Below are 13,650 nucleotides of genomic sequence, written 5' to 3'. Positions count from 1 at the left end.
TTTTATTATTAATAACAACAACAATAATTGTTATTATTATTAATTATATATATATATATTAGTAGTAGTAATAGGGGTTGTGGTAGGAGTAGTATTTATTACTGATTATTTAATAATAATAAGTACTACTTCTAAAATGATTATTTATAATAATTATAATAATGATTGTTATTATTATTATTGTTATTGTTGTTATTATTATTATTATTATTATTTATTATTATTTAGTATTTTATTATTAATAATAACAACAGCAATACATTTTATTATTAATTATTAAATCTATTGTTATTATTAGTTGTAATTGTAATGAGGAGTCATCGGATTGAGGATCCATCTGCAGCTTTATTAACACAGAGTCGAAAACAGGTACAAACAAGGTCGAGGCAGGCAGCAAACATTCACAGAACTAAGGACAGGCAAGAGGTCTGGGCAGGTAGCTGACAATCGTAATCCAAAAGACAGGCAAAGGTCGTGGCAGGCGGCAAGGAATCAAACAACGAGAAACAGTCCAAGATCAAACACAGAAAATAATCCACAGTAGAAAACGCTCAGAAATGATCACCACAGCAAATCAAGACTTCGCAATAGTGGTGTGTGTGTGGAGTGTTTAAATAGTGTTTGTGAGATGAGTTGCAGGTGTGTGTGTAATCAGTCCCAGGTATGAGGGCCTATGGGATTTGTAGTCCGAATAGCAACAGTCAATATTCTGGTGATAGCTCCCTCTGGTGACCTAGAGGAGGCGGAGAGGAAGTCTCTCCTGTAACAGTAATAGTGGTAGTAGTAGTATTATTTATTACTTATTATTTAATAATAATGATTCTAATTATTTTTTATAATAAATAATAATAAATATGACTACTAAAATTATTGTTATTATTATCATATTATAGTATTTATTATTATTCATTCATATTTATTAATTATTTTGTATTTTATTATTAATAATAACAATAATTGTTATGATTCATTATTGTATCTATTATTAGTAGTAGTTGAAGTGGTATTTATTATTTTATTATTATTATGCATTTTATTTGTAAGGAGCTTTGCTCAAACTCAAAGTGATATAAGCACATTAAACACAATGAAGTTCACTTATACACCAAATAATTATTATTATTAAACACAATGAAGTTCACTTATACACCAAATAATTATTATTATTAAACACAATGAAGTTCACTTATACACCAAATAATTATTATTATTAAACGCAATGAAGTTCACTTATACACCAAATATTACAATAACAAGAAATGCAAGTTAATTAATGACAGAAAGAGAAACGATGTGATCGAGTGTGAGGACACGCTGTGCCTCCTGTGCCTCCTGTACACCAGTGACTGGAATCACAGTGCTGGAGTTTTATTATTTCAGCTCTAGCACGAGGTGTTTCATGTCCGTGTCACTTTGGAACATGACCTGGTTCTTTTGAAACATATTTCTCACATATTAAAGGGTGTAAAAGCATTGTCCTGGCTCCTTTCAGAAGAGCACAGCGCTCGTATCTGTGGCCGGGCCGGCCGGCATTGTTAGTTCGATAATAGATGGAGGTGAAATCTGAGGTGTGCGACGTCACCGACGGGGGATTCCAGGGTCACACTCTCAGATCACGCTTCCCACCATCACTGTCTGAGGAACAATTCCTCTTTATGAATGCATCTGAGGTTAAGAGGTATACTGAGGTGTAAGGTTATATGCATTTGAGTGCATTAGAAACCTTACGTTAACGGAGAGCATCAGTAAACGTGCAAAAGTTTGCATTCTTGCTTTTGCAAGTAATCATGAAGTTTAATGTTAACCTTAGTGAAGTGACCGGGTCAACGGTTTATCTAGCGTTTTCTGGCTTTGTTCTCAAAGTAATGCATGTTTACTAGAAAGAGAATTCAGTGCCGATGTGTCCGTTTTTCAAAAATACTGTATATAAAATCATGATAATAGAATTTTTTTTTTTTTTTAAAGATTGCATCTTTTTGCAAAGCTGAATATCAAGTGATAGAAAAATAGTAGGCAAGAGTTTAGAAATGCATTTAAGATATATTTTAAAAAGTTGGTGCCAGTTATTAAATTACACATTTGTTAATGAAGGGCACGAAAGTCTCAGATACTGTATAAATGTGATTAAATACATTATATTTTCATTGCACTGAACATTACATGTAGTTTTACAAAAAATGCATTAGATATTGATGTTAAAAATGTGTTTTTGCAGGAGCAAAATGGCTTCAAAACAACATGTGTTTTACAAGACGTCACTCCAGGAACATATGCAATAGAGGTGAGAGCGTTTATTATATCATTATAAACAGAGTTTCATTTAAACGCCTTTTTAAAGTCGAACTCAGTAGAAGAAATTCACTTTCTGGTAACACTTTACAATAAGGTTCATTAGTTAACATTAGTTAGCATGAACTAATAATGAACCGCACTTATACAGCATTTATTAATCTTTGTTAATGTTAATTTAAACATTTACTAATGCTTTATTAAAATATTGTTAACATTAATGCACTGTGAACTAACATGAACAAACAATGAACAGCTGAATTTGTATTAACTAACGTTAACGAATACATGTTAGTTAATACATTAACTAATGAACCTTATTGCATATTTAATTAATTACCCACTTTCTTATTCCTGCAGCTTCGAGATGACAACAACACGACCAGAAGACAGACGCAGTATCATGTGAGCCAAGGTAAAGGACTCTTGTGAAGAGAAAGGAAGGTCCTGGACTTGTTGGACTCGATCTGATGTTGTGTGTGTGTTTGTTGCAGTGCATTCCCCGTGGGCCGGCCCGATCCGAGCCATGGCCATCACCGTCCCACTGGTCATCATGTCGGCCTTCGCCACCCTCTTCACCGTCATGTGTCGCAAGAAACAGCAAGGTGTGTGTCCGTCATTAGCCAGTTCTCCGGTTCCTCGCAGACTTGCTTTTGTCCAGTATCTGTAAAGCGATCTCTGTAATCTCACGGCATTCGCGAGGATTAATGGATGATGGAATCTAAGCGCTTTCTGTTGCAGCTCAGGTTGATCCAGACAAAAGAAACTCCTGTTAGTAATGCATGTACACGTGTGTGTCCTTCAGAATCGCTGAGATAACTCTTATGATTCTTATGCTTTTAGTTTCTAATAACTATGGCATTTTAACCCTCATCCTTCCCTTTAAATTAATTAATTAATTTTTAAATTGAGTGTTTCATCAGAGGGATCCAAGACTTTAGGACTTTTGTTGCACTTTAACCACGAATACACACACGTAAAAAAAAAAATGTAATGGTTTCGAGGGAGTTTTGTGGTTGAAATTTTTAAAAAGTAACAAATCCTTCGCTCGCGGGTCAATTTGACCCCCATAGGAATTAATGTAATGCGAGGAATGCTTCAGTACACATAGAAAAACCTACAAATGCTCAAAATTCAAACTAAAAAAGCTAAAACTTCTTTTTATAAAAAAATATTTTATAATGTCTACTTTATCTGAATGCATACTGAATAGAAATGACTTTAGGACCCAGCGGAAAAAGCTCATTTGCTCCATCTAGTGGCAAGAGTCATGAAATATCATGTTATATTATTTGTTTTCCACAAGAGCGAGTCGGCAAAGACACATAATGTAAGATATTTTGAGCTGAATTAAAAGGGTTATGCATGAAATTGTGAGTTATTTTGAATTCAAGTTGAAAGAATGTGAGGAATGTGCTTAAATTACTATTTATTTATTATTTATTGATCAAATCTAGTCATTTAAAGGTAAATAAAATAAATAAATAAATAAATAAATAAATCTCCAAAAACATTGCATTAAAAAATAGAAAAAAAATATGATCAAAATGAAATAAAATAAGCTTTCAAGACTAAATAAAATAAAATGTAGTATAATTTTAGGGCTTCGGGTCATTTTGACCCGCGAGAGAAAGATGTGTTACCGCAAGGGAAGAATGAAAGTATATAAGCTGAAAATTGAGTTGCAATGGTGCATTATTGTAAAGGTGGATGAGGACGGATGTAAGACAAAAACACATGTTTCTCTGACATGGACAAATTAGGCTTTACTTTCAGTGCTCTAGAAGGAGTTCTCATATGGAAACAATGAATGCACTTTTTTTCCCCCCACTCGCTTCAAATCTCATTTGATCCTGGTTAGATTCACGTCTCTGATCTGGAATTCCTCTGCAGAAAACATCTACTCCCACCTGGACGAGGAGAGTTCGGAGTCTTCGTCTCTGACCACAGCGCTGAACGCCGACAGGCCCTGGCCGAGACCCAAGATCTTCATCTGCTACTCCAGCAAAGACTGTCCCAAACATCTCGCTGTCATCCAGAGCTTTGCCTTCTTCCTGCAGGACTTCTGCGGGTGTGAGGTGAGGCTTTGCCTTGATGTGTGTTCAAATGTATGTACAAAAAAACCAATAGCGTTCAAAAGTTTGGGGTCAGTAAAACCACGTCATATAGAGTTAAGAGGTTTGTAATGTGTGCGGATGACGCCACCTAGTGGCAGTTAGTTTGGTAACTTCCATTATTCCACAAATAATAATAAATGTATCCTATTTAACTTTATTAATGCATGTTCCTGGTTATGTGCATGATTCATTAGTGTTTGTTTTTTACAATATTAGCTGGTGACACTTTACAGTTAGGTCTACATTAGTTAACATGAACAATGATAAATACTTCTACAGAAGGTGAAATAAAACTGACAACCATCTTCCCATATTTGTAATGAGAATCATCTATAGTTTAATGTTTGACAGCAAAGAAATTAAGACAGACATAAATGTGTTGTAATTTTACTGTGAGGCTTCATGTGTTGTTGTGTGTGATGTGCAGGTGTCTCTGGATCTGTGGGAGCATCTGGAGATCTGTAAGGAGGGTCAGATGGCCTGGCTGAGCCGGCGTATCGACGAGGCTCACTTCATCATCACCGTCTGCTCCAAAGGTCTGAAGTATTTCGTGGAGAAAAGACACCGTAAGGGCAAGGCCACGTCGAAGGAGAACAACCGAGAACCGAGCGCTAGCGGAGACGCCGGGAACAGCAGGGATCTGTTCATCGTTGCCACAGCCATCATCTCAGAGAAGATCAAAGATGTGCATCAGAAGTCCTCCGATCTCTCGCGCTTCATGGCGGTTTACTTCGACTACTCTCACGAGAGCGACGTGCCGACTTCCCTCAGCCTGGCGCCGAAGTTAAAACTAATGGATCAGCTTCCTCAACTCTTCGCCCGACTTCACTCCCGCCAGCTTAGCCTGACCGACCGCGAACCACAGCCACCGAACATCAGCAAACGCAACTACTTCCGGAGCAAATCGGGCCGCTCGCTGTACGTGGCCATCTGTAACATGCACCAGCACATCGATCAGGAGCCCGACTGGTTCGAGAAGCAGCTCATGCCGGCGCCGGCGCCCAATAAACGCGCCGTTCCACTTCCCGAATCCGGGCTGGTCCTGAACGAGGTGAGACTGAAACATCCTTCGGAGAGCGACGTCCCGGTGAGGATCCTCTCGCTGAGTTTGTCTCGGGATGATCTCGGGGAAGGATCATCGGGTCAGGACGTGGGATTGTCCGGGCCGGTTCCGGTTCTTCACATGGATGGATCCGCCAGTCCACCGGAGATGCCCAGAGACTCTGGGATCTATGATTCATCCGTGCCCTCGTCCGAACTCTCCATCCCGCTGATGGAGGGACTCTCCCCGGATCACGCCGACACCTCGTCTCTGGCCGACAGCGTGTCCTCCTCCTCGGGACTTGGTAGGGATTTAACTTATCATTTATTTGTAGAATAATATTCCCTTTTTTTTTTAAATGACACATTTATACAGACTTCTGTATTTTAAAATGCAACATCATTCCAAACTTCTTCCCAGTTTGTTTATAAAAGAGGAGCTTTACGGTTTCCACCAAAATAAAATAAATTATTTCAGCCAGAAATATTATCATCATCATTTTACTGCTGTTTTGTCAAATAAATTGACTATTATTTTTACAGTGCAATAGTAATATATTTCTTTATTAATTACTTAAAGTTTTTAATAATAATACTAATATTTATTATTATGATTTAATCCATTTTTTATTTTACTTTACAGTAGTATTTTGCCATAGTATAATTTATTTTATTCATTTTGTAATTGAAATGCTAAAATAAAATATTTTGAATATTATTGTTTTTAATAATAGTTATAATGATTAATAAATGCTCATTTTACAATAGTATGATTGTAATAGTAATATTTATTGAATAGTTAAATAATTTAAAATGATCAAATTATTATTAAATTATTATACAAATAAAATTATTATAATGATTTAATCATTTTTACATTACAGTAGTATTATTACAATGGTAATATTTATTTTTTGATTAGTTCAATTTTTTAAATTTTAATAATAAAATGAAAAATGATTTTGAATATTTTTATTGATATTATTGTTATTATTAAATAGTATATAGTGAATCTGATAATATGCCTGTTCACAGATTCGTCCTGAATTCAAACGTATGCATTCTGGATATTTAATATGAATATTTGGTTGCGGTTTCAGCAACTAGTTTGTAGTAGATTGTAGTATGCACTGTTTACTACATATTACCACATATATAATATTCAGACAGTTTTGCTTCAGCATCGAGAGAATGGGGACATTTTATGTGACATTTTACAACACTTTTAAATCCATTCTGCAGATTTTTATCTTGATAAGTATAGATGCACTTTCAGATCGAGGTTTGCTGCAGTTTCAGCCTGTTGACGATCGTGTGTGTGTGTGTGTGTGTGTGTGTGTGTGTGTGTGTGTGTGTGTGACAGGAGACGAGGAGCCCCCTGCTGTCAGCTCTCTGCACTGCTCAGGACACACCATCTGTAAGGCAGAGCTCCATCACAACATCCATCATCACAGTGAAGGACTCGTAACCACAGCCTCCACCTAGTGGCCGTTCACTGAACTTGCATCGCCACTTTAATTTCTAAACATGCCAAGCTGCCAACATTAAAACCCCTTCATCAGGGAATACCTTTGACGGACTAGATCTTAAGGGATTGGACATTGCAGTGTCTGGAATCTGCAGGCTGTTTGTCGAGGCGCTTTTTAACCAAAGTGGTTGTGTACTAGGTATGCAACTGAGTTTGTGTTTGCATTACAGCTGTGTGTGTGTTACTACAAAAGAACCCATGTCATTCAGACCTTCTTGCCTTAACTGGGTTTCCGTGAACCTGTGACCGTTATTCTGAATGCGCGAGTCGTTTAACACGTCATTTCACTTTAATTTATTACATTAACAGGCTCCAGTTGTGTGGTGTTCACTGCAGACGTGTGTAGATCAGCACTTTGTGTTCGTCACATTAGCCCTGGTATCGTTTCACTGAAGCTGTTTCGAGGTAACGAGCATATCAAGAGCTTTTTAATGATTTTAGGCCTTGTTTTTAAAAAATGGACCTTAAAAAAAAAAGTTTCGGAAATGCATAAACAGATTAGCGTAGGTTATGGCAAAGGGAAGTACAAGCTAAAAAAATTGAGATGTGCCATTTCTATTTGTGTACTCTGTTTTATCCAGGTTTTGTACAGTTTTTATTAGAATATTAGAAGTGATTTCTACATTATATAAACTTTGTACTGTTTTATAGTACTCTAATGTAGGAGATACGACTTAATAAAACTAAGATTTATACGCATTGTGACTGTGAGTTACTTAAGTGTTTTAGGAAAAATGCTTGAATATTCTCAGGATGATAAAAGAATATGTAAAAGGTTTTGTTCAAAATAACACACTACCAAACTATTCTTACTACGCACACAGTATATACTGCTTTAAACAGTTTGCAGATGTTTGAATGCTAGAAATATGCTTCAAAAATTTAATTACATATAATGAAGAGGTGTTTGAAACCTCCAGTAACATTTTAAGTGATTTATATTTGCATATATGCAGATTTTATTTTAAGCAAAAAATAGGCATATAAAAAAGTTAAAAATAAATAAGAGACAATTAAAACCTCCATAGTGACATTTTGAAGTTTGCATTCTCATTTGCATATGTGCATATTTTTATTTTCTATGCAACAAATATGCATTCAAAATTAAAGTAATATAATACAAATAATGAAATAAGTGACATTAAATTATTTATATTTATATATTTTTTTTTTATGCTAGAAATATGCATATAAATGATAAAATATTACAAATAATGAAGTGATTAAAAACTTCTGAGTGACATTTCAAGTGAATTTGTATTTGCAGATTTGTTGAATGCTATAAATATGCATTTAATGTATTATCTTTTTTAAAGTATGCATGCGTGTGTGTGTGTGTGTGTGTGTGTGTGTGTGTGTGTGTGTATATATATATATATATATATATATAAAAAAAATGGAGAAGTTTTAATGGACATTTTAAGTGATTTAAATTTGCATATATTCAGATTTTTTTTAACATATAATGAAGGGGATATTAAAAACTTCAGAATGACATTTGAAGTGATTTAGATTTCTATTTCTTGACCTGTCGATTATTGAGCTCAAACCACACAGCCCTGTAATGCGGTGAGCGCTGGAACCCCAGTGATGTGAAAAGCTTGAAGGAAGTGTCGTTCTCCTCTTCCACGAAGCAATACACAGGGTGTCCTCGCTCCAGGAGCGTTCTGGCCATCTTACACACCAGTAACTTGCCGTAGCTTTTACCTCTGTGTTGTGGTAATGTATGAAGTAAACCAAGAGCAGCGTGTTGGTACACGAGGAGCCAAGACACGGGCTCAGTGCCGCCCTCCTCCATCACACAGAGTGAAGGATTATGGGAGATGTAGTTCAGCACTGAGTTATAACTGTTACGGTCTCCGCCATACTTCCATGTGTTGTTCACCAGATGAGCGTGAGCTGCGCAGAGCGGAAGAAACCTGACTCCAGCCGAACTCAGATCACTGAAGAGAAATGAGAAAATGCCAAATATTTAATAAAAAGGGAAATTTAAGACAACTCTGTGCAAGAATAAGGTTTTGAAAATGTTTCCATTTCCCTAGCCTGGAAATCCAGATCTAAAATCTAAAAGATTAATGGTCTGGCGTCGACTAATGAAAATCGGCCAGCTCGAGGGGCGGCACCAAGCATGCATTTGAAAATCTCACTGCACGCAATTGGATTACACTACGACCAATCACAACAAGTTATCGCTTAGCCACCAGCGGAGCTAACTGGTGGATTAGAAACTTGTCGTATCCGGCCCGCAAAACAGTAAAAACGCCCTTCTTGCAAAGGAAGGATTCGAGCGGCGTCTTCTGTTCCTCTTTTAGATAAAAAGCCAAGTCTAACTCGTTCATTGTAGCGGCCAAAGCCGTTTCAAACAACTGGTGTTCATCCATAGCCATCTTGCAATGTTTACTAATGACTTCGCCGTCACAGCGCTGTCGTCATCTCACCTCTGGCCCGCCAATATCAGATAACCCAATGTGATTGGTGCAGCTCGGATACAAGGGCATATTTAATGAGCATCATTACTCGACACCTGAGTAAACTCGCTGAGCAAATTCAACTTGTGCTCTCGCGAGGTACCATCTCCCATGTTGTCATCTCCAATTTCCAGAGTCCCAAGGGGGACCCTTTCCCATTTCTAATGTTCCCCCATTTCTAATGTTCACATTTCCAACATTCCCACTTCCAATTTCCAAATGGAAACAACAAAATGTGCTAACTTCATTTAGAGAAACCCTGCAAAAATCGCAAATTTATGAAATTAAGTCATGTGAGATAAAAAGTCATAATTATGACATAAAAAATCAAAATGACATTAATGATGACAGTCATGATTTGATGAAAAGTCGAAATTATGACATAGAAATGATGACATTAAGTCGTATTTATAAGAAGAAAATCGAAATGAACATATCAAGTCATATTTATTAATATTTTTTTATAATTAACATTTTCATCTCATGAAATTATGAGATGGAAAGTTGAAATTGACATAAAAAGTGAAAATATGACATAATAAATCGTAATTATGACTTAAGTCAAAATTATGACAGTCATAAGCTAACTTTTTATCTCTTCATTTTTACTTTGTATGTCATAATTATGATTCAGTATGTGCCATAATTTCGACTGTTCACATTTCTTATGTGACAGAAATGGGCTTCCATAAGAAACAAGCCTCCATACAAAATCTAAAATAAATGGAAATTATAACAGCTGATATATAATATTTCTTCAGTGGGTGTATGAACATGTTTTGTATGATTAAGCATCAGCCTGTGTTGATAAAGAGGATGATTTGATGGTGATGTACCTGTCTTTAAACTGCAGCTGCTCTGCGTCCTGCAACATTAACACATTCATCACTACTTGAACTTTCCAAGGAAGTCCATGGTGATCCGCAAACTCCGAGCCGCTTCTGAATGCCGGATGTCTAGCCCTTTATCAAACAACAGGTTAGTGCATGTTTCATTTAACCACAGTCAGCTACAGGGCCGTATTCATAAAGAATCTTAATGCTAAGAGTAGCTCCTAGTGACAAAATTCTAAGAAAATTCTTAGAAATGTGGGCGTTTACTCTTAAAATTAAAGAAAAAATCCTAGTAAAGAAAAAAGTAATTCAGAAAGCATCTTAACCCTTAAAAGAGGTCTTACGGTCAAAATTGTTAGGAGCACGGACGAGGACTTTTAAGAGGCTTAAGAGTTTCTTTAGCAGAGGAGAACATGACAGAAAGACGAAGAGGGAGAAGAAATGTGTTGCAGACAGTGGATGACAGTGAGTTAATAAGATGCTATAGATTAGATTGTGCAGGGATCATGTTTGTGACTGATCTTATTAGAGACACGCTAACATCCCCAACACAGCACAGAAATGCCATAGCGCCAGAAATGAAAATAATCACTACATTACGATATTTGGCAACTGGGAAAATCCCATGTTTGATACATTAAAACCAACATTCAAACCAGCATTCAAACCAACACTTAAATAGACATGCCAGCAATCAGTGTAATTGGAAAGAGTGGAACAATTTTTATCATTCTAAGCCAATCAAATACCTTATAGGAAATTAACAGCATGGTAAAAAAAAAAAAAAGGATTTATATACACATATATAATGTGTGTGTGTGTGTGTGTGTGTGTGTGAGAACGGTCAAATAGGAAAAATGACGCATGTAATTTGCCCAGGAGTTTACAGTGAATAGTGTGTGTGTGTGTGTGTGTGTGTGTGTGTGTGTGTGTGTGTGTGTGTGTGTGTATACCTGCCAGTAATGTGAATGAGTCCTTATTGATCACACCAGGTGTGTCCAGAAAGTTCCTCAGGCCGTCTTTGCTCTTTGAGTAGATGCTGTATATGTTGAAATCTCCTTCCCGGTCATTTGCGCCCTGCAACAGGAATGTTTTTACATTTGCTTTGGTTTCATTGAAGAGGAAAATCATAAATGTCTGGATTTGTAAAATGACATATTACCTGAACTTTCGGTTTGCATATAATGACAGTGAAATCTGGCCACTGGTCTGCAATAACCTGCAGATTGTGAGGTTTCCCTCTGTTTATGTTGAATATACAGCCATAAACCTGGAAAACAAGGCATTATTAACAGCCGCTGCTCTTGAAGAAGTGAAAATGAAAGCATTGTGAGAATCTGATTTCAGTATTAAAGCAAAAATACTTTCTTAAAACTTTCTAGAATCTCCACACCTTGATGGACTCGGGGAAAAACTGCTTTAAAACGCTCTCAGCCTGTGTGAGTTCCTCTGTCCTGAGAACGATCATCCTGTGCCGTTCCGTCGATCACAAGATCCAAAGCTGAATCTGCCAAATAACAAGAAGGAAGTGTTTTAAAAGTCTCAGCAGCAGTGCGTTTCAGACTCACAGATTACAGCAGTTAAATGGTGGATTATACTGTAGAAGTTATCTTTTGCATTTCTATCAAATATTAACTTTCATGCTGTTTAAACTAAAGTGGTTTGCATGTGTTTATTTGTGCTAAATACGAGCAACTGGCCGGATTATACTGGTCAGACTGGTTTGGTTTGATAGTTTTGGGCACTCTGAAACCAGTTTACACCATGAAAACCAGCATAAAGCTGTTTTCCCAGCAAGAATCGCTCCTTGAGGGTTTTTCAGCAGGAGATCTGCTAGACCGCTGCTCTGATCGGGTCCTGGGCTGGTCATGTGACCTCAGATGACGTACTCCTCCTCCGCATCGTCAGCTGCAGTGAAGAACAGAATAGAATATGAAATGGATTTCTGCGATGGAAAAGCTTTGCATCTCTTCTAGTGTTTGAGTCAGCGAGATGAACTCCAGCATGAGCGTCTCTCATCAGCAGAATGCAGAAACACGAGAAGCTTTTCACTGACGAATAAACAGAGGTGTGTTAAACCGTCTGTGTTTGATGACTTAATGTTTCCACCCTCATACTGACACACACCTAGATGACTGTGACTGCTTTTGTTCCCACAGATTCGGATCCTGCCAGGATGGTTTGCCTTATGATCCTCTTTGCATCCATTTTCTCGGCTCTTATTGTTTCAGGGGAAGGCATGATAGAAAAGTACACTAGTGATGTCATCAGCGTGGCAAACTTTGCCATGAACTTCCACAATCGCAGGAGTAGCTACCCGTACGCGTTTAAAGTGGTGGACATCATATCAGACACGACTCAGGTAAGTGTCGTGTTCATCACGTGACACACATCTGCTGTACTCTGATGGATTCGCTAATAGTGTGTGTGTGTGTGTGTGTTTGTTGCAGCTGTATCCTCCTGCACGGGTTAAACACATGTTACAGATCCAGGCTGAACAGACTGTGTGTGAGAATCAGGCGAGTGTGAATCTGACACACTGTGCTTTACAGTCGAACGCTGAGGTGAGACATAACATCTAATCAGAGTTCACAGTTTGTGTTTTCTGGTGTTTTGTGATGCATTTTTAATAAATATAGAATCTTTTTTTGAGACAAGTGAAGAGCACTACTACAGAAATGTAACATTTTCTGGTTATGTACATATATTTGAGGCATATGCAGTTTGAACCCAGTTTTGTAAATGTTAATGTGTACTATTTGCATTTTGGGCAATGCAATAATGTTATGTAATGCAATGCAATAATGCAATGCAATTGAATGTGTAATTGAAATTATGTGAACAAATGTATAATCAGTTTTGCATGCATTTTGATTGAAATGTGAATATATAAATATACTATATATATATTTCTTGTTTTTGTCAGAACATGACGTGCTCCTTCACTGTGCTTGCAGTGCCAGGAAACGACTACATCCCCAAACGAATGCTGTCAGATCACTGTGCCTGAGAATTATGATGGAGATGTTTCCTAATGGTGGAATGTTGTCAGCAAATTAATGCAAATTAATTGTCTCATAGCCTTGAATCTTTTTTTGTATTTTTATATCTTGTTGTCTGTATTTTAGTGATTTAACATATTTGTAATTTATCAAACTAATAATAGAAATAGTTGAGATTTCAGAAAGACTGTTGTCTATGTTTAATATTTATATAAACTATGAGCATATGGCTCGGGGCGACATGACCTAAAGAAATGATGACACCATATTAATTTTTTGATGAACTGTTTCTTTTCAAATGTCGCAGAGAGTCGACGCTGCTCTTCTGTGACTTTTATTTTGAAAAGACTGAAGTTCAGTTTCAGATATTTA

General features: G+C 36.8%; 3 protein-coding genes across 4 annotated transcripts in view; 2 read left to right on the top strand and 1 right to left on the bottom strand.

The window, feature by feature from the left end:
* Nucleotides 1-7,674, top strand: part of il17rd (interleukin 17 receptor D) — a 41,189-nt gene extending 33,515 nt beyond the window's left edge. The window contains exons 8-13 of the mRNA XM_082155833.1: nucleotides 2,216-2,281; nucleotides 2,650-2,704; nucleotides 2,784-2,894; nucleotides 4,183-4,367; nucleotides 4,834-5,752; nucleotides 6,811-7,674. Of these exons, the coding sequence (XP_082011959.1) occupies nucleotides 2,216-2,281; nucleotides 2,650-2,704; nucleotides 2,784-2,894; nucleotides 4,183-4,367; nucleotides 4,834-5,752; nucleotides 6,811-6,932 (1,458 nt within the window). The 3' untranslated portion in view covers nucleotides 6,933-7,674. The remainder of the gene's footprint in view (nucleotides 1-2,215; nucleotides 2,282-2,649; nucleotides 2,705-2,783; nucleotides 2,895-4,182; nucleotides 4,368-4,833; nucleotides 5,753-6,810) is intronic.
* A 704-nt stretch (nucleotides 7,675-8,378) lies between these two features.
* Nucleotides 8,379-11,802, bottom strand: LOC309488023 (glycine N-acyltransferase-like protein 3). Its single transcript, XM_082156047.1, is given in 6 exon segments — nucleotides 8,379-8,909; nucleotides 10,280-10,379; nucleotides 10,382-10,405; nucleotides 11,230-11,353; nucleotides 11,439-11,546; nucleotides 11,670-11,802. Coding segments are annotated over 6 exon segments (849 nt in total). The 5' UTR covers nucleotides 11,745-11,802; the 3' UTR covers nucleotides 8,379-8,491.
* A 400-nt stretch (nucleotides 11,803-12,202) lies between these two features.
* On the top strand, nucleotides 12,203-13,350 carry LOC309488013 (cystatin-2). 2 transcript variants are annotated; one of them, XM_082156035.1, is made up of 4 exons: nucleotides 12,203-12,344; nucleotides 12,436-12,638; nucleotides 12,727-12,840; nucleotides 13,203-13,350. In XM_082156035.1, exons 2-4 carry the CDS (start codon nucleotides 12,453-12,455, stop codon nucleotides 13,284-13,286), a joined length of 384 nt encoding a protein of 127 aa, XP_082012161.1. In that variant the 5' UTR covers nucleotides 12,203-12,344; nucleotides 12,436-12,452; the 3' UTR covers nucleotides 13,287-13,350. The 2 variants fall into 2 exon arrangements, with proteins under 2 accessions (XP_082012161.1, XP_082012162.1); XM_082156036.1 differs by having other exon boundaries at nucleotides 13,234-13,326.
* The last annotated feature ends 300 nt before the right edge of the window (nucleotides 13,351-13,650 follow it).

Source organism: Leuciscus leuciscus (assembly GCF_965113295.1).
Source record: "Leuciscus leuciscus genome assembly, chromosome: 23".
NCBI classification, from domain to species: Eukaryota; Metazoa; Chordata; class Actinopteri; order Cypriniformes; family Leuciscidae; genus Leuciscus; species Leuciscus leuciscus.
Note: the sequence above shows the minus strand (reverse complement) of the source record. Positions and strands in the feature narration are given on the sequence as shown.